This window comes from Pestalotiopsis fici, assembly GCF_000516985.1.
Source record: "Pestalotiopsis fici W106-1 unplaced genomic scaffold PFICI_Scf_10, whole genome shotgun sequence".
NCBI lineage: Eukaryota > Fungi > Ascomycota > Sordariomycetes > Amphisphaeriales > Sporocadaceae > Pestalotiopsis > Pestalotiopsis fici.
Genome location: NW_006917100.1, coordinates 968,178 through 994,517, shown reverse-complemented (window position 1 = coordinate 994,517; position 26,340 = coordinate 968,178). Strand labels below are relative to the sequence as shown.

Here is a 26,340-nt window from a genome sequence, read left to right as displayed (position 1 = left end):
ATTAATCGCTTGACTCATCTTGTTCTGGGCCCTGAAGCAATTTATATAGGTAGACATGCCATCAGCCTCATGTAAAAGGATGCCTGCCATACTTTCAGCTCGTCGACGCCTCACACACTCTCTATAATTTATGAGGCACATGAGAATGATGCTTAAACGGCCGACTAGGACGTGGCAGACGAAAACACACATGGATTCTTGTTTTGTACATAATATACTCACCAAAGTACCCAGATATTTTCATAAGATCTGTGTCACTGCACACACTCCCGCTGTGTGGCGTGCCATTGGCTCAGCGGCAGGTAGAAAATCCTTGTCTTAATAACCAGCCACAACACGGAATGTACATGTTTAAGCTTATCTGACTTGCCCCCTATGCCGCGCTGAATGTCAGTGTTGATACAATGGAACCGGGTGGATTCATCTGAGCCAATTGAAATGCTTGGCAAGCGAGCTTCTCATCAAACGGAAAGTTCAATGATATTTGGTGCTGAAGTTGAAAGTCAGCTCGGCTTAAAGCTACTTGGATCAACCATGATTATTAGGAAAAACGCCTTTGTGCTACCAAGACTGCAAATTTCCTACGACTGGATTCGTCGTTATGCAAACTTATCAGCGGCTGATCCAGCGGAACATGAGCCGCGCTGATAAATCGTGGCAACTTGGTGTTCGTCGGGCGCAGTGGTTTTTTTTTTTTTTTTTTTCACCCTTTTCCCGTTGAGATTTGAACGTGTAGCTCTCTGTCCATCAGAAGCATCAGTACATCTGTCCATTCTCACTCGTCACGATACTGACTGATTAATGAAACATCTTGATCCAACGAGCCATGATGTCTTCGAGCACGGAGAAAACTCGATCCCCAAAAGTAGTCATGGATATGACTAGCGATTCCGATCCAATAGCATGGGAAACGGGAGTAACAGAATCTGATACAAAAGAATGGAAGCCGTCGACTCACGAGCTGCTGATTATGATTACGTTGGCCATCGTCACGTTTATGATATCTCTGGATGCATGCGTCGTGGCGACATCCCTGCACGTAAGTACTGCCTTGGCCGCGTTGGTCCTCAATATTCGGGATCTGTCTTGACGACAGCGAACATAGGCCATCGTCACGGCCCTTGATGGCAGCACGACCGAGGGCTTCTGGGTTGGCACTTCATACTTCCTGGCCACAGCGGTCGTCATGCCAACGATTGCCGCAGTCAGCGACGTTTTCGGCCGACCCATTTGCTTGACCGCATCGCTCGTGGCCTTTACCATAGGTTCATTGATCTGTTGTTTGTCACAGACTATGGCCATGCTCTTGGCAGGGCGCACCGTCCAGGGCGTCGGCTGCGGAGGCATCACCGTCCTCACGAGCATTATCTTTACCGATCTCGTGCCATTGCGCCAGCGGCCAAAGTGGTACGGCATAATGCAAGAACGCCCCTAGCAGACCTTTTTCTTGTTGCTCTCAGATCTAACAAGTGAATCCAGACAAGCCTCCTGGACTATAGGCAGCAGCGCAGGACCCCTCATTGGCGGCGCCATCTCCGAGAAGACGACCTGGCGTTGGATGTTCTACATCATGTTTCCATTCTGTGGCTACGGCTTGATTTGCGTCCCATGGCTCCTGACACTGAAGCCACGAGAAATGATAACGACCAGAGAAAAGCTCAGGCGAATTGATTGGATAGGGAGTCTGGCGTTCATGGTTGGTACAACCTTGTTTCTCATGGCAATCTCTTGGGGAGGCACTCAGTTCGCCTGGAACAGCGCAGGAGAACTGCTGCCGCTATGTCTGGGTCTTGTCGGCATCGCTGCGACTCTAGTCTGGGGTCGTTATTTTACTGGCCGGCCTCTCCTGAATACTGCACTGTTCTCAAGTGCAAGCGCCACCTTTTGTTATATATGTGGAGGGATACAAGGTCTTGTGGTGAGCTTCAATGCCGGACTATCGAACCGATATCCCTTATGCTTACCATATTGTAGTTGTTTGGAGAACTCTACTATATTCCATTTTATTTCATCGCGGTCAAGGGTTTCAGTCCCATCTACTCGGGTGTGGCCTTGCTTCCCGTGATGCTAATGGCAGCTCCATCCGCCATCGTCACAGGAGCCATAGTCACACGGACGAATAGGTACCAAGAAATTGTATGGTCAGGTTGGATACTAACCACGCTTGCTTCGGGCTTGATGATACGTTGGGATGCGGACACGACGACGCCTGTATGGGTAGTCAATATCGTCCTTCTTGGCTTGGGCCAGGGCGCCATCGCAACCGCACAAAATTTCGCGACACAGGCTCTCTGTCGTCCCGGTCTCGAGGCCGATGCAGCATCTGTCTACATCTTTGCCAGACACTTTGGCGTGGCCGTTGGACTGGGCGTCAGTGGAACGACGTTCCAAAACATCATGGCCATGAAGCTGGAATGGGAAGGGCTACCAAGGTATATTGCGAGCCAAGCCGAGGCCTTTGTTGATTACTTCCACAGCTTGCCTACAGACGCACCTCCCAGAGAGGCTGCAATCAAAAGTTATGTGTTTGGCCTCCAGGGTGTATACGCATTCTACACGGGCATATCTGGGCTGGCCCTTTTGCTTAGCCTTTTTATCAGACGGTCCACCATGGACAAGACGCTGAGTAGAGATCATGAGTTGCGTGCGGTCGGGGGCCGTCGTCAATCGTGATGTGGCCACAGATACGATTTGGTCGTGCCCTGTAGTATAGCAACAGCATGCACACGACATTATCCTGCTGGCCAGAAGACAGACAGACCGCGGCCTGAACGAGAGAACCAGATCAAATGAACAGGAATTGCCCAACACATGTGAATGATTCCATGGCATGCCAAGAACGCGCTGCATTACTGTTGCCAATGGCAATTCGAGTCATGATGGTGCCACTGCCTGCAAACATGTGTTTCCGCTTCTGCTGGCGCTTCTTGCTGGCGCCTCACACAAGTTGATTGCGACTGCATTAGGGCCGGAAGCCAGGGCAGTTTGGCCTTTCAACTAGTAGAAACCCAAAGTGAGCCTCATTCAGCCAGTCATCAGCTCTCGTGTCCAATGTGGGCATCTGCAATTGAACGGAGAGGAGATTGAGGAATCTCTAGATAGATCTGGATTCGGTCCTCGGAAGGTGATGGAACGTCGTCGTGTCGCATGGATGTGCCCTTTTCCAAAAAGAAAAGGAGACGGTTCTTGGAGATGGAGAGGACGTGCGTCATTCCGCTGATCGCATTGGCAGCGACACCCCGCCTGATTTCCCCCACTGAATGTTCAATGAACGATTGTCAATTGGACCCATGCGAAGATCCATGTTGCACTGCAGCACATCGCAGATGCATTTTCCCCAGGAGTTTCGGTCCTATTTGGGTTGGATTTAATAGAGCTGAAAACAAGTAAACCAGACGGTGGGAAATTCTGCAAAGAAATAGCGCAAGTCTTGAAAATCGTTCGGCAGCCATCTTGCTAATAGGTACTCGTCTTTTCACCGTCTCTATACTATACCTGATTTGAAGTTATGCATTGTGTGCTTGGGGGGATAAGCTGGCTGAGAAGAAGAGGGGAAAAGGGTAAAGGCGAAGGTACTCAAGGCCTAGAAGACAAGGCCTCGGCAGCCAAATCAGTGCCATCTCGACTATTTCTCCACAAATTTCTCATAGTCGTCCAGGCAGGTGATTAGCCAGGTCTGTGGGATACACCGCTGAGGTCTAGATCGACAGGCACACCAGCGAATATTGTCCAGAGCCGAGGGCTGGGCTGGGCTGGCTTACACCTGTGCCGGCAAAGTATCGTGATAGCCATCCAATATAAGAATTGCCCCGTACCCAATCCGAATAACTCAGCCAGCGCCCGAGGAGGCGATCCCCAGACGAACCACAGGGTCTGGACGATTGAGAACGACGGACAAAGGGCTAGAAAGGGGCTGAAGAGATGGCCAAGTTCGTACATTGTCTACTTAGGTGTTTAGGCCATGGCACGTGGCCATGTGCCAACCCAACAATAAAAACCCAGATAAAATCAGATGTCTCTATTCCCCCATGGTGTTCTGGAATGATTGATTAGCTTGGCCGATGGGTGGAGCCGTCCCTTTTTCTCCTTGCGCCTCGAAACTGTCAATCGCCGATTTCAGCTTTCCCCTTTTGTGCATCTAACAAACTCTCCTCACTTGGGTCGACTCAAATCGCCTTGTTGGCATTGTTGCGAATAGCTTCACCTTTTTGGACGACATACCAGCGACCCAGGTTGAGCCCCAAACGGATACCTACCTGACACGACCCTGGCGCATCTATCTGACGCTGCGATTGTACCAGCGTTGAGACTTTCTCGTCCCGCGTTTCGTGGCCCCTCACTCGGTGAATTACGTCACTTTTTTGTGGTCAGGTACGTTCTTGTTGTGTTAGCTTTCCGTCAGCGATCCATCAGTTCCCCATTTCAAAGGATTCCCAATTGGTGGTTCGCCAAATCTGCGAGTATTCCTGAGTCCTAGTCGTCTCTCGTTCCGTTCGTCCCAAGCTGCTGGGGAAAGCTTCCTGGTCATCATGTCGTCATTTGCGAGGAAGGTACACGGCCAGTAGCCCACGAACCTCGAATGCTCCATGAAAGAGATATCAAGTGGTAAAGCACAAAGTCGACAAAATTGGACGATCTGTGAAGCAACCAAGGCAACCTATCACATAGCCCTTGTCAAAATGAATGTCCTGCCAGTCACAACTAGTATGTAGTGTATGACGGTGCATTCCCTCCGTTCCAAACGAACGAGCGGGTCGAAATATCGTACACATGCTATGGGTGGTGTTCACCACCACCTGGCTTAGGTATCATCAGATGCAATGCACCGAATCTGAGGGAGGCACAGCGGCTGTAGGTAGTGCAACGAATGCATATTGGTTTGCTTCTGGTTGCTTTCTCTACCCACATTGCCAGGTGGTCACCGCTATCGTGTCCCTCCAGTGGGATCAATGCAGAGAGATTCCTGATCCTGGGGAGTCTGGTTCAATTTTAGGAGCAAAACCTCCCCTCCCGACTTTCCTCCTCCTTCCCCCGGGCTTCCAAGGCCCCGGTGCCCCTCAACAAGTCGTTGTGAGGGTTATTAGTAACGAACCCCACCACCATGTGCAGCTCAGGGCTGCTGCCAAATTGGTTGTTTACTGCAAAGAAAAAAAGAGAAAAGGAAAAAAAAGCATACACAATAGCCTAGCCCAGTGAGTGTACTGAGTACTCCAGTGGGCAGGCACACTGTATGTAGTGTAAGTGCACTATCCTTTGTCTCCAGCCAAGGGTTTGGCTCCCTTGGCGAGGAAATAGGCACGACTTGGAAAGTTCTTTGCTACAGGCGGACAAAAAAGTCAAGTGTCAGCCATCTCTATTGATGTGACTGACCGCGCTGTGGATGTGGAAAGCCGCGTGTACTGCAAAATAGAAGACCAGCCCATGGAGTTCTGATATTTGTTACTACTGGCTATCGCATTGCTTGGGCAGGTCATTATTTGGTCATGTCCCGCTCCCCAGTTGCAGAGGTACCACCCGAATTATCTGCTACCCCTGTTCTCCTAAAATACTAGCTGGACCACAGCGCTGTACTGGAGTTACATTGGCCGCATGCATGTGCCTTACCATCATACCTGGCCTGCCTATATGTACCTATCAGACCTACATTACGTAGTGGAGGTACCTGTTATCCATACTGCCCAGTTTGAGTCCAAGCCTCTTTTTGATCCTGCTCGACCGCTTCGAAAGAAGGCAGAGGAACAAGAACCACAACTCTAGTCTATTCTCTACAGTTCTCTTCTTGTCCCCTTTTACTCTTACCACCCCCCTCTCTCTTTTGCTAGTTTCTAGGTTTGCTTGTTGCTCATCCCTCTACCTCTCTTTGCTTCTTCCACGCGCGGCGCTTGGCAGATTTCCTAAAACGGGCGCGCACCTCTACTCGCAAACGTCCACTTGCTCCGAATTCTTCAGAATACAAGGCTAAACCGCCATGGCGGACCAGCAGCGAGACCAACGGGCTAGCTCCCAGGCCGTCGTCCACGAGACCCGAGATACCGCCAGGTCGCCCGTCGACGAAGCCCGGCAGTCTGTCGACGAGGAAGATTTGCCGGCACACCAGCGCAAGTCTGTCACCAGCATCCCCGTAACCCCCGGCATTCACTTGTCGACCTATCACGCCCTCTCGAACAACCACAGCCGGGCTCAGTCAGAAAGCCCCAACTACTTCTCGCGGAATCCTGAGCAGGCAGATCGACGCCCAAGAAAGATCCCTGAAGCCACAGACTCTGAAATTCGGGCTTCTTCTCCCACTGAAGCTTCAAAGGGCACAATGTCTGGTCAAGAGGTTTTGAGGCGCATGAGCCTGTCCTCTAGAGGCCGGAGAGAGTCTATCGGCGACATCAAGGCTGCTGTGCCTGATTTGGCTTTGACTGGAAACATCATCTCAGCTACTTTTACGTTGCCATACTCGCTCAAATACCGCACTGGTGGAGATTGGGAATTGGGATCTAGACGCGGCCAATCTGCCCTGTTTGATTCCTTTGCCCACTTGTCTTCGGACGAAGCACCATGGAACCACACAGTGGTGGCCTGGACTGGCGAGGTTGCAGCCCCAAGCGACCCCATGTCTCCCCCAACTACACCTCCAGACACGAGCAATATTTACGGTGCCAACTCACTCTCGGCTCCTGTTCCGCTAGACGGCCACGCGCCGCCGACACCGCCGGACGGCTTGTTCATTCCACACCAACACCAGCTGGAGTTGGAACAGAAGCTCTCCCAGCACAAGATGATCAAGACAGTCCCCATTTGGCTATCTGACGATGAAGAGCAGAATGAGGAGGGAATTAGGCTCAGAGACCAGGGCCGGTGGAGGCGCTACGCCGACGAGAATCTCTATACCTTGTTCCACTACAAGCAACACGAGCCTACTGATGGACGAGCAGAGCGCATCCAATGGGCTGACTACTACCGGATGAATCTCAAGTTTGCCAACAAGATCATAGAAATCTGCAAGCCGGGCGACATTGTCGTCATTCACGACTACCAACTCATGCTACTGCCCAGTATGCTGCGACAACGCGCTCCAAAGATGTACATATCCTTTTTTCTGCACTGTCCCTTCCCAAGCAGTGAATTTCTCCGCTGCCTTCCGAGGCGCAAGGAGGTTCTCGAGGGTGCCCTCGGTGCCAACTTGATTGGTTTCCAGTCGTACAGCTACTCCCGCCACTTTTCCAGCTGTTGCACCCGGATCCTGGATTTCCCTTCCGACTCTCTTGGCGTCAATGCATACGGAAGTCGCGTCGAAGTGGGAGTATTCCCAATCGGTATCGACGCCGCAAAATGCCAACAACTGGCCTGGTCGGGACCGGTAAACGAGAAATTCGCAGCGCTGAAGAAGCTTTACGCCGGCAAGAAGCTCATTGTTGGTCGCGATCGCCTGGATAGTGTCCGTGGTGTCGCCCAGAAGCTGATGGCTTTTGATCGGTTTCTGGAGCTCTACCCGGAGTGGAATGAGAAGGTCGTTCTCATTCAAGTGACCTCCCCCACGAGCATTGGAGATCTCGCAGAGTCGGAGAATAAAATCGCCAGCAGAGTAAACGAGTTGGTCATGAAGATCAATGGCAACTACGGAAGTCTCGGTTTCTCGCCTGTACAGCATTTCCCCCAGTATCTCAGCCCGGACGAGTACTACGCGCTTCTTAGGGCTGCAGATATTGGTCTCATCACATCCGTTCGTGATGGTATGAATACGACCAGTTTGGAGTACGTTGTGTGCCAGCGCGATACCCACGGACCATTGATTCTGTCCGAATTCAGTGGAACAGCCGGCAGTCTTCGGGACGCCATTCACATCAACCCCTGGGATCTCTCGGACGTGGCCAAGCAAATCAACGATGCACTCACCATGTCGGAGGAGAAGCGCATGGCCATGCAATCGCATTTGTACCATCATGTCACCACACACAATGTTCAAGCTTGGAGCACAAAGTTCCTTCGCAAGCTTGTAGGAACATTGGCCAGCACACAAACTGCTATCGCAACGCCCCTGCTGGACCGCACTGTCATGTTGCAACAATACCGCAACGCCAAGCAGCGCTTGTTCATGTTTGACTATGACGGAACGCTCACGCCCATCGTCAGGGAGCCCAGCGCGGCAATTCCAGGCGAGCGCGTCATTCAAACCCTCAAGGCTTTGGCGTCCGACCACCGCAACGCTGTCTGGATCATCTCTGGTCGTGACCAGGAATTCCTGCAGCAGCACTTGGGACATATTACTGAGCTTGGCTTCAGCGCTGAGCACGGAAGCTTTATTAGACATCCGGGCGAGACCAACTGGGAAAACCTTGCTGAGACGTTTGACATGTCCTGGCAAGAGGAAGTCATTGATATCTTCCAAAAATACACCGACCGCGTGTCTGGTAAGTACTCATATTCGGCTCATGACGAAAAAGGCATGTATTAACCCCGCAATAGGCTCATTCATCGAACGCAAGCGTTGCGCACTCACATGGCACTACCGCCAGGCCGACCCGGAGCAAGGAGCCCACGCCGCGCAAGAAGCTCAGAGAGAGCTCGAGTCGACTGTGGCCAAGAAATGGGAAGTCGATGTCATGCCTGGCAAGGCCAACATTGAGGTGCGGCCCACCTTTATCAACAAGGGTGAAATCGTCAAACGCTTGGTCGCTAGCTACAATTCTGATGCCTCTCACCTGGCTGGGAAGGATCAGCCAGCTCGTGAAGGTGGCGTCGAGTTTGCTCTTTGCATGGGTGATGATTTCACCGATGAAGACATGTTCCGTGCTTTGAACGGCGTCAGTGGGGTTGCCCTAGATGAGGAGCAGATATTCACTGTGACGGTCGGTGCGAGCACCAAGGTCACACTGGCCAAATATCACGTTTTGGAGCCCTCGGATGTGATTGAGGGGATGGCGCTGCTCGCAAATGTTGGAAATAGTGGTGAGATTGGAGACACAGTTCTGAGCCAAAACAATCTTGCGGCCATGGCTAGCGTGGACGGTCATGTACCGGAAGTTTGAACGAGTTCTGGATCCGACGGGGTTTGAGAGAATTGAACGTCCCTTTGGCTGGGTAATCAATAGGGGGATAGCGTGGAGTTACATATGCATGGGCACGGAGTGCGATTCTGCTGCTTGTCGCAGCAAGGAAGAATAGATGGCATTGTGGAATTGGGCAACGGCGCTAGGTACTTGGGCTTGTTTTGCATCAACGCAGTAGAGTTGGATACAATATCGTACCAATAGCATCTAGACGATAGGTTTATTACACAGTTCCTGTATAGAGAATTGCCTGCATCAGGATAATCAACATTTCCAAGTATTAGGGACACAGCTTGGAACCAAGACACATTGACACGTGACTGTTGGTATTCATCAACATAAATGCTTAGCAGATCATGAACATGAAGTAAATATATCAAAGTAAGTTCAACGTAATGGTCCCGAAGTTTGAGATTAAAGATTATAATTAGATAACTTATATTATACACAATTACAACTACTTCTTCTCCGTATCTATCTACAGTGGTGTTGGAGGTGCCGCCATATTTACTACGCCGCATATCTTCCACTGTCCGTCTGGTGCGTCACAGAGTGGCTATAGTGTGTCACCCGAAGCGTGACAACGGGAACGGCTACCAAGTCCGTGAGTTCATGCATTATTTCCGTAGATACTTCATTTAATTCTTTACTAGGAATACCAGTCATATAACTGTCTTTCCACATACCGTGTACCATGTATGACCCGCACATTGTGATGTTGGCATACATCGTTTAATCAACAGAGCATCGTAGAGACATCTTGACGTATTTATTTCTCTATCCGTACTGCCATGCTTTATTACCACATCTTAATGAACACTATTAAATTTGCTTTTATCAGGCTCGGTAATTCCTGAGTAAGCACCATCATGACTCGTACCATCTCATGGCGTGGGCGGAAGGGCTGCGCAAAGCGTCTTTCCTTTTGGTCTGCCCATAAGGTTCTTATGTAAGGAGGGAAACAATGGAGACTCGGTCGCACATAGATCTCTGTACGAAGGCGAAATTCGATGTATTTCCCTTCCTTGCAGCCGAGGGCCGCGGGCGAATTTAGTGACCAGAGGCCATTCCAAGTTTGTTTGCTGAATACCAACCATAGCCATAAACATTCCCAGCGCTGGGTTGTATTAGTATAGCATGAAAGATTGCCGGGTAATTTTCAGATCACCCTTGGGCTCTTTTGGAGCCGGCATCCAGGGCAGCGATCCTTTCCGGCCGTATTATATCACTATTCTGGGAGCATGTCAGCATTTAATAAACTTTAGGCCAGGGGGGATTGCGGAGCTTTTTCTTCATTCGACGCCAACGGTTGGAAACCGAATCCTGCCCAACCTATATTCGTGTGGGCAACTTCTTGCCGTTTCAAGCTTGGCCAGCGCAGGATTGGTCCACCGGGGATTATTCTGGTGATTATAGCCCCCTTCTCCTCCGGTGTCTGCTCGTTTGGCCCCAAGCTCCTGGGGCCAATGAAGAAAGAGTAGGAATGAGCGAGGCTGGCGGCAGTTCTTTTACAGGCGGTAGCATCTCGCCCCGGACAGATATCAACGGCCGCGCTGCGACACAAATATTGCGCACCACGCATGACTGTCGTTCGCTTGGAATTTGACTTTTGCGTACTGTGTAAACCATCTGCCAACGACAAGACGCTTTTCATGACTCTGCAATGAGCCGCAATGTTATATGACTTGATGGCCTAGGACGTATCAGAGATTGTGTTGTTTGACCACACCCGGAAGGCGAAAGCTAATAGATTCTTGTTGAGTAGGTCTTACGTGTGAATTATAATATTCCTTGGTTATCTCTGACGGAAATCAAGTTGAAAACATAGTTTCTCTTTTCTTTCAACTGCAATTATTTCGAATCCCCGATGCCGATCTTACCCGCACCCATATCACGCACTCACGGCATCTCGCTACCTCCTCGGTATACGATCCGGCCAATCGATGCGGCGCTGGCACCGTGGGCCAAAGCTTGTAAGTATGATTGAGGAGATTTACTTTGTCTAGACCCACTGAATGTATGCTGGCAGCAGACTGCTGTGTCCGGAAAGCCATACTGCAGCAACTCTGCATATAATATAGCTGAATCTATCATCGACAGCAATTTTTATACAATGCTAAAACAAAAGTACTAATTCCATGTCTTCATAGTAATGATTCACGGGTTTCTCCTTCGACCATCCATCTGGCAGCCGCTGCTGCCCGAGCCCAAGGTCGGCAATGCCTTGCGCGCTTTCGCTGCCCTTGATGGCCACTTTATGCAGTGAGTACCCAGATACGCGGCAGACATGAACTTTTCGTGGGGTTGCTGGAGCGATCTGCTCTGAGAATCTGTTTCACCATCCCGCCTCTTCTTCCACAACACAAGAGGCTTTTATTCACAGTTTGATGAAGTATTGGGGATCCCCTTTCCTTTTATCTTTGTCGGAAAAATCATAAAGCTGAAATATTTCGACCCCCAAGTGCCATAAATAGCGGTTGCTCCTACGCCATTGTTGACTCCGAGTATGAGTTTCGAAAAGCCGAATCGGCAGTGACAGGCGGTTGTCTCTACTGGGACCAGCTGGATCCCGAAGACCCAGACTTTGAGACCAAAGGAACGATGCTCATGCTTGAGGGCATGGACTTTCCAGTGGTTGTAAGTTAGTTTTCCGTTACATACTCACATGTATTGCTATGTTGCGTTTCATAGAATCAATCGTAAAAAGAGTATTACGCGCAGATCGTTTTCTAAGGTCATAATAAGTGTGTAGGACTAGCCCTCGATGTCCTGGACAAGAAACCGGACACGGCAACCCAAGACCTGTACGATTTTATACCTTTAGTTCGGGAGCTTGGTACCTGGTTATCCGTCCGCGGAGGCAGCAAGTCCTCGTCTCCCGGCGACGCACCATCGTCGTCGAGGCATGATCAGCCGGCCAGCTGGGGCGAGGCCCTTATCCGGTCGGGCTGCGTAACCAAGGAAGGTTACGAAGGGCGCGGACTCATGACGGCGCTGAACCGGTTCATGATGCTCGAGGCGCGGGCTCGGGGGTACCGCACCATCAGCGTCGGCGTCGCCGACTGGTCCGTCTACCGGTGCTGGATGAGCCCGCCGCCCGGGTGCCGGAGCCGCATTACTGCCGAATTTCGGGTCTGGGACATTGAGCTCGAGGATGAGGATGGACGGCTCGTGCGGCCGTACGTCAACTCGGGCATCAACGAGCAAGGGTGGCTTATCCGTTGCGACTTGAGTCAACTGGACTGATTTCAAATTGTTTTTTTCTTAATCCCTCGGACGATCACCTCTACCCTTCACGTGTCCTTGGTGCTGTTTCGACGTTTCTTTGAGACTTCATATCCAGTCCTTGCTAAAGGGTAAGAGTATCATTGCCTATTTTATCAGGTGGGATTATTTTACCTCACATCTGGGATCAAGATAAAAAGTCTACCGGTACATTGGATTTACTGCTCTATCTGCGCGCCGCCGAGTGGTCGCAACCACCGAACAGGCGACACTATAGCATCGCCTAATGGCCTGGAATCATATCACTTTACTCACTACTCAGTATAATCTAGTCACGTGTAGCAAATCCGGACTGCCGATAAATCTTCCACTGTTTTTGTTTCACTATCGTTGATCAGCATGGCTGTACATACAAGTGATCGCCACTTATCTTTATGATATCAAGGCTTGGAATATACACTTCCGAGATAGGAAGGCATAAGGATGAAACATCGTGGACCCTTATATTCCCCTCCTGTCGATCAAATGTCGTCAATGTTCACAATAATTCGTCCACTCCAACAGAGAATGATTGATGGGCGTTTTAAAGTAATTCTTTTTTGGCCGAGAATACAAACGAGTGTCATGGAAATGAGGAAAATGGCCCAATACGGCATGCGGCCGCCGTCGCGCATTCGGGACCTGGGGAAACGGGCTTGGCGCGCCACATCCGCAGTACTTTAACCCATCAAGTCAAGGACTGTACTGTACGAACGGGCAGCTGGGGAGATGTGGGAAACACACACACATTCACACACATGCGACTAAGCTGACCTCCGGTGCCGAGTCGGCTTCCGAAAATGGCAAAGGGACAAAAAAGGCCATGACCAGGGGGGAGGTGCAGCAGCGCCAGATTTGCGCTGGGCAGTCGTTCAAAAGTAGCGTCGCATTCTTCTTCACACGGCAGAGATTTTCACTCTCTCCCTCTGTCTATAATGTTACAGCACATGATAGCCGAACCCGAATCACGGAATAAAGATGCTGCATCTGGGGGTTTTTGCCGTTGCAAACAGGTTCATTTTAGGCTCATCTTACTGAGCTACGATATGGGGGTAAGACGAGGGAATTGCCATGTGCCAAGAACAAGGTGTACGTCATCACATGTTCCCCATTCCCCCTCTCCACCCCCTTCGCTTGTACGAGTTACTAGCTGTCGGGTCACTTCACAGGGTTGATTGGAGCGGTCAAGTAAAAAGGGTCATCTCGGAGGCCACGACAGGCGCCGTGCTGAATTCTCACGATAATCCCTCTTACCTATGGGGTTCAGCGAGAATGCCAGTCGCAGATCAACCGGGCAATAATTGAAAAAAGTTCCAAAAAGCACCAATTGACTCCTGGAAGCCGTTGGAAAGTGGGAAACAAAAAGGTACAAAGTACTCACGTGGAGGAGATTATGTCTTGACCTCGGCCGAGCAGCCAGCATTGGTTGTTAACCTTAATCTTTTTTATTTCTCCCTCCAATTGCAGCCGCAATTGAAGTTTATAATATTGTTTCTCGGGGCCTCCCGAGTCAAGGCTCGCTATAGAACCGGGCTACTGCATCGAGCCTTTCCCGCGGCATGCAGAACCACGACGGGAAACAAATTGGCATAAAACCGTCGTGGACTTTTTTTTTTTCCTCAACAGGTGATGTCTGAGAAAGCAATTATTTCCTCATGTTGAGAGTCTTGTCGAAAGTAGAGAGAAGAGAAATATCAAAGTGATGCGCCCATGTTTCCAACTAAATTCCAACAACCCAGCCGGTAATGAACTACCAGGGGACAGGCCTGTGCATACTAGTTGTAGTGGAGGTTGACTGGGGTGAGTTGAGGCTCTTCCACAAGCGAGATCCTCTTTTGATGTCCTCATTGGAAGGGATGCTCCGTGGTTCTGGATAATGATGGGCAATCATGGCACTCCACGATGATGAGAAATATTGAAAGATCTATGGGCTTCTGCGGGGAAAAATTCAATATGCCAAGCACAAGCGGCGAGTCAAGTGAAGTTTGCCTTCTTCTTCTTTTTTTTCTCATTTTATTTTTCCCGAATAACCCACGTGAGTGTCATGATAAAATATTGTCGGCATAGGATCTTTCATACTGACAATAAAGTAGACCAAAAAAACACAAGCGGCGGGAATAGGGCCAAATTCCTCGGAAATCGACCGGCTTGGAAGACAGATACTACAGCAGTACCTTGGTTCCTTGGAAGATGCATGCCCGTCGAACGAGGTTGTTAGGTTGAGGTGAGGTATGTGGACGGCTTCCAGGGCAGGTTCTAGTACAACCTCAGGTAGGTTAGGTACCTCTTAGTGGGCCGCATGCAAGCATCTGACAGGCACGTCTCCCCCATCCGCCCTCTGCTAGCCTCGCCCAGCGTTGCTTTCTCTGCCATGAATCAGTGAAGCGAGATTGAACCTGGAAATTTTCTTTGCCATCTGCTCCCCTGAAGAAAACCATATGGCTATATTTGTTTGGATATTCTTTTTATTCTCCTTTAAGCTGACGGGCTGTGCTGTAATGAGCCGAATAGTAGTATCACAAACATGCTCGAGAGCGGCGACACAGCGATGCCGGGTTACCCGATTATGCCGAATAGCCCCAATGCCAAGATTCCGTGTTATAGTGAAGGGGAGATTTCTTCCATCTGGACACCTTGCAGCCAAACGCGCCACCGTGGGACAGGCGCCCGCCGGCGCTTCAATTTGACATTGTCGCGGGCTTTCTAGGTGTTCGAATAATGCTTGGCATATCCACCGGCAATGAGCAAAGGACTGGATCTTCTGTCGCATCGTGATTGATGGGATGGGGCACTTGTCTGCACACATGATAAGTGGAAGAGGAGCACGCTGGTAGTAGCGCAGAGATCACTGCTCTGGGCTTCTCTTATCGGACGTGGACACTCCATTAGTGGAGCCACCGGACTATGACGTTATTGAAGCTCGCCGAGTCGCGTGAATTATGGTCGTCTTTTCATCCCTTGCCTTGTTATTGTTGGGGGTCGCGCTCCAATTATTGCTTCAATGAGGAAGGAAGAGATTACCAAAAGTGGTAACAAGACTTGTTACTACATGAGAAGAGATCATAGGTCTGCTCTGTACGTACTGTGCAGGCGGCTGGCTTCAGCGCTGTGGTTTTCACCCGATTCGGGTATCTAACAATCCGGACATGCGACGAGTATACTCTCGCACTCACTCATGCGTGTCAATGTGTGGTAGGGGAGGGAAAAAAAAAAGCCATCACATAAGCATCACCGCCCAGCAATCCCAGACACATGATTCGGAAGATAAACATAACCGAAACAGCAAGGAGAACGAGGCGAAGTGCGTCCATGGGAAAAAAAAAAAAAAAAAAAATCAGAATGGCAGCCACCAAGCAGTACTGCGTTTCGTTCCTGCCTGGCAAGCCGTCCGCCTAGTCGGCACGCACACACGGTTCGAAATGCACCGCCATCGCGGACGGTAATAATCAAGTAGATCAGTCAATCAACTGATGTGGTTGTTGTACTTTGTCAATGGTGTTGCCCTACCTTGTTGGCCTCTCCCACTCTAGGTACCTGATACTAAGATCCGTTAGTACGCTCGAAACACTGCCAAGGTGGCAGTGGCTGGATTCCGCTGCAGGCCAAGACTCTGGGACGAGGCCAAAACTGCGACAGGGGCCGTCCAAGGACGCGGTTGGGCGTTGTTCGGTACATTGTAGAGCACTGCTTATGGAGATCATCCGCCTTCACCACTGCAAGCGCAGCCAATGCCTGTCGACTGCCTTTTGCCCTGCACCATTGAATGCTGTTGTTTTGCCCATGTGCCCAGTCTTGCCCAGAGATTCGACTGCACGCGGCAGCGCACGGCAAATCGGCAAACTAATGTACGAGTGAGGCACGACAAAACGACGACGGGAACGTGGGGGATTGGGAACAAGGAAGACGACGACATTGACAAGGCCAAAGAATCGTCAAATCCCCCCAAAAATTCCACATTGTGTGATCATATTGACATCAGCAGATTACTACAGATTACTAGCCAGAGTGCTGCTTTATTACACATACATAGTAGCCAATGTATCTACTACCAGCCCCAGCATTCTTCAAGTCAGCCCGTTTAACTTGTGTCAAGTTCATAGGCCTGCTCCTTATGGAAGGTCTAGAACTCGTGGGGTAGCCCCTTCTAGTATAGGCTGGACTATGAGCGACGAGACGGCTACCATAATAGACCAAGCGCTATTACATAGCACATCTACACGTGCAGGTGGAAAGGAAGGACACAGCGAATCTTTTTTCTTCTTCTTTCCTGCTTAGAGTTGGTTATGCTTGAGCCTAACTTTATTCTAATAATTATTCTTCTTTTTTTCCTTGCCAGAGATCAGTGAGAAGATCACGATGGGTACCAAAAATACTCTGTACGCGTGTTCATGTCTGGCCTTGTCTGGCTTTAATCTTCCTGTCAATCGTGCTTGATGAGCAATAATCGATCCCAATCCTACCTGGTAAGGTGACCGGTTATATCGGAAGTTGAAATCCAATCCTAACCGCTTGCTTGCTTGCCTGCTTACCATCATATGAAGGCACAAAGGCTCATCTGCGAGACGACAAATTTAGCCAGTCAAATTCACTAAAGCAAGCAATGGAAGAAAGCAATCAGCCAGACCCTTGAACCAAGCCCCTTTCTTTCTGGAATCTTTCTCCCCTCCCCTTAGATCGTTCCATACCTACCCCATGGGCGGTGATGATTCTTGAGAAATCAGATTTGATAGTCTTTTTTTGCTCGTGCCACTCTGCGATACTAGTGCTGGCATAGGGGCCGTTGGGAATGAGATCTGCCTCTTGGGAAGCCCTGAGCCTTAGAATTGGCAAGCCACTGAACCCTATGCCAAGACACAAATGCGAATGCCAAGACAAGTGCTGCAAGCGCCAGAATCGGCAAACCGGCAATTCCCTTTTTGATACCCTCCCAAATCCGCACCTCCTGCTTGGCGGCCAGCAACAACCGAGTGGTAAGTACAAGGTAGCTCTCGCTCCTAGGTAGGTCGTGCAACACACACACAGACATACACACAAGCACCACAAGCAAGTACAAGTAGTCCCTTTCCAACAAAGCCCAAAGTGAACCCCTGCGCAGCGCCCCCAAAGGCACCTTCGGACACCTAGATAGAGATCCTTGCCGTCCTGTCCGGCGGGATGGTCTTTTTCTGGCTTGCACCGCTTCTAGTTGTCATTGAAAATATGTACAATGTTTACGGTCAGAAGGCAGGTAAGAGATAGGCCTTGCCTGGGTTGTAATAGATGGCCGCCCCCTCCCCTCCCGCTCCCCCAGGGCCCCCCATCAAAGGCGTGGAGAAGAACAAGAACCTGGGAAACAAGCCTGTCAGGTAGATAGATACATTGATAGTGTACCCAGTAGTAGTAGACAATACCTGCGTTGCTATCATACCAAAATAATGGAGGTAGGTACCATTGGCAGTACTTGCTAGATAGCCACCTGCTAAAATGATACCGGGCACTGACCTGACTGGCTGCGCTTCAGACGATCGATCCATTTCAGAGACCCTATGCAACCTGTATGCCAAGACGCAGATTCCCACAACTTGACTCCCATGGCCCGGAACATGTCAGTCAGTCAGTCGTCTACTACCTAAGCCAGCAGCAAAAGAAACAAAAAGCAGGGTCACCGTCATAACCTAGAGAAAGCAGTTCTGGTTCTTGTTTATTACTACTAGTACTTACACTTCCCCTTCTCCCCTCTTGGAAGGTCTGTTCCACCCTAAGCCCGACCCCGTCCTCAAAAGTCTCAGCCATTCGCCTCCTCTGGGACAGCCTCCTACCGTTCCCTCCCTTCGGTTCGCTTGTTCGTTCGCGGGTCTATTTCTCGTTCTTTTCTGTTTGGAGTCTTTTTTTGACTACTCTCTACTTCCCTCCTTCATTGTTTGTGGTCATACCTTGTGTCCATCATCACCGAGTCGATATCGTTTGCGTTTTCTTTTCAGATCGCAGGTGCACACGGCATTCCCACCCCGGGTGTTCGGCAAGGTCACAGATATTCCTTGGCTCGTTCTCGACCAATAAGGCCTGATTCTTGTTCAAACTCACAACAATTGACATCCGGATCACGACAAAGCTGGGCTACAGACAATTGTGGTTTCTGTGCCTCAAAGGAAAAGCGTAAACAAGACCTAGGAGTGGTGGACATTGAAAGTTTGGGAGGCTCTGCTTTTTTTTCTCCCTTCCTCTCCCACCCCGGATTCTCTACCTAGCACCAACTCTGTTGCCAGTTTGGTGCAGGCAATTGAATTTGGACGAAGTCAATTCGGACGGAGCCTGTCAGTGGACACGAGCACCACTGCAGGTGGTCAACCAAATCCATTGAATCATAGCCAGCAACTTTACGGATGTCCTGGTAAAGACGAAAACCATTCCGATCTTCCATTCGACCAGAAGATCTTACCAGGTTCTGCTTTCGCCATGGCTATTGGCAAGGAGGGAAACGTAAAATGGGTGGATGTAAGTCAACTTCACAGGTCCCGTTTTCCCCATCTGCACACAGAACACAAATTACACAAATCCCGATTGGGTCGCCGTCAATGAGGAATCGGTTAAGCATGCTTTGGGATCCGGCAATACAACACCAAGCACCAGGCCTGTCTGAAGGAGTGATTGACGACTGCCGGGCTCTCATCTTTCGTCGAAGCCATTGGATTTGCGCCTTGCCATTTCCCCAGGTCTGCGGCGCATCACCTAGATCAAAACACGCGCCAATTCAGCCACCGCGTACCTCCGATGGTGATGCAAGACAATGGAAAATCCCCCCTACGAAAATTGACAAACGCACCACACACCTACCTACATGACTTCGGTGATGGGGATCCGTCATATTTTTCAGAACCGAACAAAAAACAGGCCTGTTAGCTAGTGGTTTGGTTCCTTGGAACGACCGCACACATCTTAGATCTAAGCGACTCGTGGCTGGTCTTCTAGCGCAGATCGCCAACTTTTAAGCTTACAACAAAAGGTCCAATAGTGTGCTGAAGGACTGGATGGGCCCCCTGGCTTGAGGCCCTCGAACTGCCGACGACCGTTGACCCACTGGCTATCAGATCAACCCCCCAGCGACCGCGACGGCTAAGCAGCAACAGCGACAGCGACCGACACCCATAAACCTCTTCGTCATCGCTTATATCCTGTTGAACCCGCCGTGGTCTTTGAGCTAACCTTCTATGACTTTAGGGCCTCCGAGGTCTTGCATCCTCTCTAGTCGTCTCTACGCACATTGCCCGCGCTTTTGATGGCGATCTCTTCTCGCCCGCGTCCGCTCAGGATGTTGCACCACGACTGCTGCAGCTTCCCTTTCTCAGAATCCTCGTTCAGGGTCGCATTGGCGTCTCCATCTTCGCCTTTGTGACCGGCTATGTCTGCGCTCTCAAGCCCATCAAGCTCTCCCGCCAGGGAAACCAGGAGAATGCCTTCACCTCCATCTCCAAATCGGCCCTGCGCAGAGTTCCCCGTCTTGTGATCCCCACTGCTCTGGCTACTTGCATCATCTGGGTCATGGCGCAGCTTGGCCTTTTCCTCGTGGCTAAGCGAAGCGACTGCTGGTGGTGCGGCGCAACTGCACCCGATCAGGTACCCCACCTGGGCGATGCGCTCTACAGTCTTCTCTACAATATCATCACCACTTGGACCCATGGTCGAAACAGCTACGATGGAAATCAATGGACGCTGCTGCCTCTGTTGAAGGGCAGTTTCTGGGTCTATGTCTTCATCATTGGTACCGCCTACATGCAGCCAAGATACCGCATGATGGCTTCCTTGGCCATGTATGCCTATTTCTGGGTGGCATCCGATTGTGAGTTTTCTTGCCCGCAGACCTCATTTCTTGCCTCTAGCTATTTTCTCCCTGCTAACCTACTGGCCTCCACAGCGGCGTTTGGAATGCAATTCTTCTGGGGAGTTTTCCTCTGCGACCTGCAAAACTTGCCCTCTGCCAACGATTTCATTGCGAATCGTCCCCGCATTTCCAAGATGCTTGCCATCTTTTTCCTGTTCATTGGCTGCTTCATCGCTTCTTACCCAGAAGGCCACCCAGAGTGGCAACCATGGTCTGCTTGGCTATTCTCGATTCTCAAGAACATCTTGCCCAAGGATCCCGACTTTCCTCGCTTCGGCTCTGGCATTGGACTCGAGTTCATCACCCTTGGCATCCACTTTAGCCCCTTCCTCAAGGATATTCTCTCGAGCAAGTACCTGCTCTGGCTTGGAAAGCAATCCTTTGCTGTATACCTGCTGCATGGACCACTTCTCCGCTGGCTGTTGTGCTGGATGGTGTACGGTGCTCGCTTGCCTGCTGACGTTGTCAATGATGCCGGCGAGACGGTCCCTGGCCAGCTGAAGTTCCCCGGCGCCTGGAAGCTGATGCTGTGGCTACCAATTTGGCTTCCACTCAACTATGCAGTGGCCAATCTGTGGACAACATACGTGGATCCGTGGTGTGCGCAGCTGACGGAGCAGGTTGTAACCCACGTCAAGGAGAATTACGACGAGAAAGAGGGGGGCGTTTTGCTGCCGCAATAGAAATGCGATGCAGCCGTTCAACCCGTCTCGACTCGCACAGAGACACCATCACCGCCAGATAATCACAGAACCAATAATTCTGATGATCGAAAGCCGTGGTTGGATCGAGTGTACTAGGCCTTCCGAGCCAAGGAACACAAGAGACACTCACCACGCCTTTGTTTCCCGGCAATGCCTGTGAAACACGACCGACGACATAGCCGGTCGTGTCACACACGGATCAGCTGCGATTCCCAAGACGATATCGCAGCTCTCGCTTGTCTTGTCAATTGTTTTCAAAGTTTCGGCGTGCATGATTTGGCATTTACAATTGCGTGCATACACTGCTTCATCCAGCAGGACATATGGCGTTTCTAGGAGTACACGAATTGGTTTCAGGGTCAAGGATTTTGTTTGTTTGGCGCTGAAGAGCGCAGGATTTGCACATACGTCATCGTCACGGCCGCCATCACGTTATATATAATATTGCATCATCAGCCATTGAGGGGAGCTTGGCGAAAAGCAGGAGGGAGAGAGGATATAAGATAGCAATCATGATTGCTCTTAGATTCGCAAAGCTCGGTTTGTAGATACCCAACGTTGCGATCACTTGAGCGGATAAGGCAGAGGTCACCCTTGCACAGAGCTCGGATATGGACGGATACAGAAAATCCAGGCCTTCGATTCCTGTAGCAAACAGCATAGAGAGGAGCAGTATAGAAACCACCCAGTAATGTGAAGAATTCCGTACAAGTCGATTCATTCATCAACCCAAAAATCGCCTTTCTTTTCAGCCCGGGTGAGATGTCCGATCTGAGACCCGCATTTTGATTGACGGGGAACTCGTATATGCGCGCTGCAATGTTCCGGTAAGATACCCGTTGGTGCAGTGACACTACGGCACGCGCCTGACAAGCAAAGGGGGTGTTGGTAGGAAAAAGAAAACTCTGGGATAATCGTGATCGTGTCCATGCAAAGTCACAACGTTTAATGACTCATGCACTTGAAAGTCAAAAGAGCTGACTCGTGACGTGGCCCCGAGGCGAAGCACATGTCGTAGCAGTATACAATGGAATTAGCCTAGTACAAGTGTCTCATCATATAATATTCAGGGCATCAATGCCAAGTCGGGATGTTGCGGTGTCTCAGGAGACTCGCTTCATCTTGCTGCTATACTTGTCTGTGTGATTATTGCAAGTTTATCCATGATTTAAGAAATCCCTTCTACGATGACAATGGGATACGTGGCTCGTTTACGTAGCGCCATTGCTGGTCAGTAAGAGGCCTTGGTCAATTCGTATGTCCTGATGGCGGGTTTCTCACTTGATAAGTCGCCTCAGCCTCTTGCATTGCTTTGTCTCTCGCCACGGCCTCCCATAGGACGATCACAAAGCGGCCCCTTTTCATGAACTCGCCTATTGTACGCTTTAGGTATACCCTCGAGAATTCCCATTGTCAATGTACGTGGGCTTTTACTGTGACTTTGCGTATGTCAGCAGTCTCATATAATGTAATTTACTATTCCAAGAACTTGACACTGTATTATCTGACTGTATTTCTCAATATTCTCGTCGCTATTAAATCCGATACCTGAACCTTTAACTCCACCGTGCTAGATTATATGTTCGAGTCCATCCCGTCCCATGGCGTCCCCAAGCAGGTATTTTCTTTCCCTCCCTAGACAAACTATGCTACGGGGCATGCAGGAGTATCATGCATTTGGTAGTTTTGAACTCTTTCAAATTTTCCTCTTTTCAGTTTGTCCAACCTAGAACACCAGAGCGGCGGCGGCGGCGGCAAGACCCATGATGCCGACAGCTGGTCTAGCATCTACGGCAGTGCTATTCACCACGGTGGCACTCGCGACGGCGGCGCCGAGAGTGCTCGTGGCCGCGCTGACCTCGCTGGTCGGAGGGTCCTCGTGCCATCGCACGCACAAGTCGCCGAGAGCCTGGCCGACATCTAAAAGATAGCGCGACGAATATCAGCAACACTAGACTTTTGCGGGGGAATAATTGAAATCGTCAAGTAGGAGCGGAATAAGAGGATTAGGGAGAGGGGGAGAGAGAGAAAGAGAGGGAGAGGGATAAAAAAAAAACGTACCAAAGCTGTCTCCAACGCCTTTGCAGTCATTTCCAGCACAGGTGCCCAGGCTCACGGCCAATTGGACCTGGTGATCGCAGATGCAGTTAAAGTCGGTGAGGCTGCAGCCCTGGTCGCTGACCTCGTCACCAAAGCACTTGAGACTGCAGCTGGGAAAGTCGGCAATGGCGTCCGAGAGGCTTTCGGCAGCTGCTACGCTTGCGAGCGTGGTGATGATGAAGGCTTTGAACTGCATGGTGGTTTCAGGGTAAGATCTCGAGATGATGATGTCGGAACCGTGCAATGGTTTTTCTTAAAGACTGGGAGGGAAAATTGATTCTGGATGTAGTTGGAGTCAGAGTTGTAGCATATGTAAACAAAAGTTCATGTTTGAAATGGATGGGTGCCCTCTTATATTCTCAACCTGTGCAACACTGATCGAATCACGACGCTAACACTTCCTCGAAGCAAAAGGTCTCGGCATGCGTAACTGTGCATGTTGACAAGATTGTATAAAAAGGATCATGTGCTGACAGAAAGAACATGAAGACATGACATCAACTAAAGAATATGTGGTAATGAAAGCTGAGACTCGGTCAACTCGTCCCCCTGCGCTTCCCCGGAACATCATGTACGGGAAGCAGCCTCGCTCAAACCAACCCCCTCAATGTACATATCCGACAGGGCTAAATGATTGGACATGAACAGGCTTGGAACAGAACATCATCTTGTTCGGGAATGATGAACTGTACGCATTGCTCCAAATGTAGCATGGCTTTTCAAAATTCGTGTCACAATGAGGCCTGTCAGAGAAAATAAGCTTAGAATCCTTGCAGGTGCTCACCGTGTCATTCCTTTCGCGAATTATCTCCCAAAGAAGCGAACCATTATAACTTTTTGGCAGTGATCTGCATAATCTCATAGTCAATTGTCTGGTACGTGATGTTGGAGAAGAGTTATACTTGCATGATCATTTCGGCAATCTCAACCTGTGCGAATCAAGATGGAAGAAATGAATTGCCAAATCATGTATAATTTTTGACCATTGCCAGTAGTCATGAGACCCTTGTCATATACTTGATCAGGAAGATCAACAGGAACAACAAAGGTGGCGCGGAACTCCAGGATCCCCAAAGTCATGAAATAAACAGCAGCAGCTGAGCTTGGCATTTGTCCTTGTTGCGTGGGCCCAAGGAAAGACGATACATTTGCTTATGATGTGATATGAGCACGCAAATGACACAAGGTGTGATGAGGTAATTTGAAATCAATGTCTATTATCGCTTGAATGCAACCAACGTTGGCTCAGTAGGCCCCCTCCATCTTCATAATACCAAATTACACCGTTAAGCCCCAGACTCCGGCTACCTAGTCATTATTTGATGCGCCGCTAAATCATGACTTTTCGAGTCTTCAGTTGTGGGTCCCATAGGACACGTTTTGTCTGTATTGGTCGTATGCCGAATCGTGAGGTTGCTGGCCAGTCGGCGTGACACGTCCCGAGCCAGCGTACTCGTGGGATAGTGGCGGCGAAGACAGCGGAGCCGAAGCACCATAAGAGCCCAGCGGCGCCGCCGGCGACGACGAATCCCATCTCAGCGCCGACCTTCGGGCTTCGCTTTGCATCTTGAAGGTGAAGAGGATGGCGGCAATCAGCTCCCGCGGGTCCAGCATCGAGGCCCAGGCGCGGATGCCCAGAGGCCCGCCGTGGTTGCTGCCGCCGTCGGGCTTGGCAATGAACTCGCTGCCTTCTTCCACGGATAGAGGCTTGGGCTGGTACGATGTGAGACGGTAGGGCGTCACGCTGTAGGCAAAGTGGAAGAAGACGGAGAAGATGACGAGCTCCAAGCTGACCAGCAACAGGGGAATGCCGACTTCCATGTCAGTGTAGCTGAGAGTGTCGGTGGGCTCAAGCGGAGAGGGATTGATGCGCGTGAGAATCATGTAAATGATCTGGGGGCAATTGTCAGTACAAGATGCTTGCATGGGGTATTGCGGAGGGTCTCCAAACTCACCTGTTGCAAGAATTGAAGTCCAATCAAGGTCTTGAACGCAAACAATTTCCCCAAGGCGCGATGCGGCTTGAGCTCCTCCTTGAGCTGGCTGTATGTCTTGAGGACTGCAATAATCGCGAAAATGGTGCTGGCCTTGTCCACAATCTCCAACCACAGGGAAGCCCAGTACGCATGCCGACTGCCAAAGCAATACACATTGGCGCCTTCGGTGATGGCGGTAAAGATGGCGACCAGGACCGAGACGACGGGGTATTGAAAGATCAACAGCCACGTCTTTTGGTACCCGTTGGCGGCCTTGACGGCCCCCTTTGTCGACTTGGCGCGCATCGCCTGCATGGGCGCGAGAAAGACTTCGCGGCGGTCGTCGGTCTCGGACGAGAGGAAGCGACAGACTAGGAGGAAGAAGTTGGCCAAGGCGACGGCCTGGGCCGTGTTGAGCCACGGACGCAGGTAGATGTAAGCGGCGGGTGCGCAGATCTCTATAAAGCTGCCAATGGCATAGATTGGAATGAAGAGACAAATCCTCAGAATGCTTTGTTGGGGTTAGCAAAAGGCTGGATAGGTGTAGTAGTTTGGCATTGGTCGGTACTCACTTGGCTTGTTCTTGTGGCTTGCTAAAGTTGAGAGTGTGTCGGGCCATGAGTAAAAGAAGCACAATGACCGAAAAGGCGGCACATGCGCCGCTGATGATCATGTTTAACTCATGGAACTGGAAGTTGCCAACGATTGGTGTCGTTGTAGCTGTAAAGGCCAAAAGTCAGTCTTATTATCAATGGGCCGAGCAGAATCCCTAGGTTGACGTACTAATTTCGAAAGCAGGTGTATCGCAGACATGTGTGCTGTTGGAGTCGTCTGACGAAGACTGGTGATGGCGAACCATGGCGACGTTGTCGTGATGATTCCTTGAAATGTTGTAAATTGTATAGACGTGCCGCGTAATAATAATGTGTTGAAAGTTTTTAGTTTATCAAAAACAATGAACTGGTTGTATTGTGTCGTCGTTTTATGAGTCTTTGAATCTTGTTTGTGGTGGAATGAATACACCGCCAAGGCAGCGATACGTGAACGTTTATATCCTTTTCATGTCGCCATGTCCCATAGAAGGTGCTCACTCACTGCAGTGGCCTTTTTGAATCAAGCATTACTAGTTCCGAGTGCGAGTCTTGACAAGGCAGCCAGCCCCCAGCCAAGCCAAGCCACGATGCTATCTTGACTATCCTGGTAAGCCCACGTTCTTGACCAATCAGACCACACTGTGAAATCGCTAAGCTTTCTTTTGCAGGTACGATAGCGAGCATGCGGATCCGCCATCCACCCAAAACCTTTAGGACTCTTTAGCAGCGCAGCGAATACCGAAGATCAAAAAGTGGACATGTCCAGTCATCAACGATTCTTTGCTTAGCAAATTCTAATAATTATTG

General features: G+C 50.2%; 6 protein-coding genes across 6 annotated transcripts; 4 read left to right on the top strand and 2 right to left on the bottom strand.

The window, feature by feature from the left end:
• Nucleotides 1-871: 871 nt before the first annotated feature.
• Nucleotides 872-2,673, top strand: PFICI_12548 (uncharacterized protein; the record flags this gene model as incomplete). Its single annotated transcript, XM_007841129.1, has 4 exons — nt 872-1,039; nt 1,106-1,407; nt 1,471-1,918; nt 1,975-2,673. The coding sequence occupies 4 exons, from the start codon at nt 872-874 to the stop codon at nt 2,671-2,673; spliced, it is 1,617 nt and encodes a 538-aa protein (XP_007839320.1).
• Nucleotides 2,674-5,968: 3,295 nt separating this feature from the next.
• Nucleotides 5,969-9,017, top strand: PFICI_12547 (uncharacterized protein; the record flags this gene model as incomplete). Its single annotated transcript, XM_007841128.1, has 2 exons — nt 5,969-8,399; nt 8,455-9,017. The coding sequence occupies 2 exons, from the start codon at nt 5,969-5,971 to the stop codon at nt 9,015-9,017; spliced, it is 2,994 nt and encodes a 997-aa protein (XP_007839319.1).
• Nucleotides 9,018-11,190: 2,173 nt separating this feature from the next.
• PFICI_12546 (uncharacterized protein) lies at nt 11,191-12,284 on the top strand (the record flags this gene model as incomplete). Its single annotated transcript, XM_007841127.1, has 3 exons — nt 11,191-11,300; nt 11,501-11,679; nt 11,791-12,284. The coding sequence occupies 3 exons, from the start codon at nt 11,191-11,193 to the stop codon at nt 12,282-12,284; spliced, it is 783 nt and encodes a 260-aa protein (XP_007839318.1).
• Nucleotides 12,285-18,737: 6,453 nt separating this feature from the next.
• PFICI_12545 (uncharacterized protein) lies at nt 18,738-20,843 on the top strand (the record flags this gene model as incomplete). The annotated part of the gene is made up of 3 exons (XM_007841126.1): nt 18,738-18,776; nt 19,500-20,118; nt 20,194-20,843. 3 exons carry the CDS (start codon nt 18,738-18,740, stop codon nt 20,841-20,843), a joined length of 1,308 nt encoding a protein of 435 aa, XP_007839317.1.
• A 1,747-nt stretch (nt 20,844-22,590) lies between these two features.
• Nucleotides 22,591-23,160, bottom strand: PFICI_12544 (uncharacterized protein; the record flags this gene model as incomplete). The annotated part of the gene is made up of 2 exons (XM_007841125.1): nt 22,591-22,784; nt 22,926-23,160. 2 exons carry the CDS (start codon nt 23,158-23,160, stop codon nt 22,591-22,593), a joined length of 429 nt encoding a protein of 142 aa, XP_007839316.1.
• Nucleotides 23,161-24,317: 1,157 nt separating this feature from the next.
• On the bottom strand, nt 24,318-25,799 carry PFICI_12543 (uncharacterized protein; the record flags this gene model as incomplete). The annotated part of the gene is made up of 4 exons (XM_007841124.1): nt 24,318-24,857; nt 24,920-25,451; nt 25,513-25,660; nt 25,724-25,799. The coding sequence occupies 4 exons, from the start codon at nt 25,797-25,799 to the stop codon at nt 24,318-24,320; spliced, it is 1,296 nt and encodes a 431-aa protein (XP_007839315.1).
• Nucleotides 25,800-26,340: the final 541 nt, after the last annotated feature.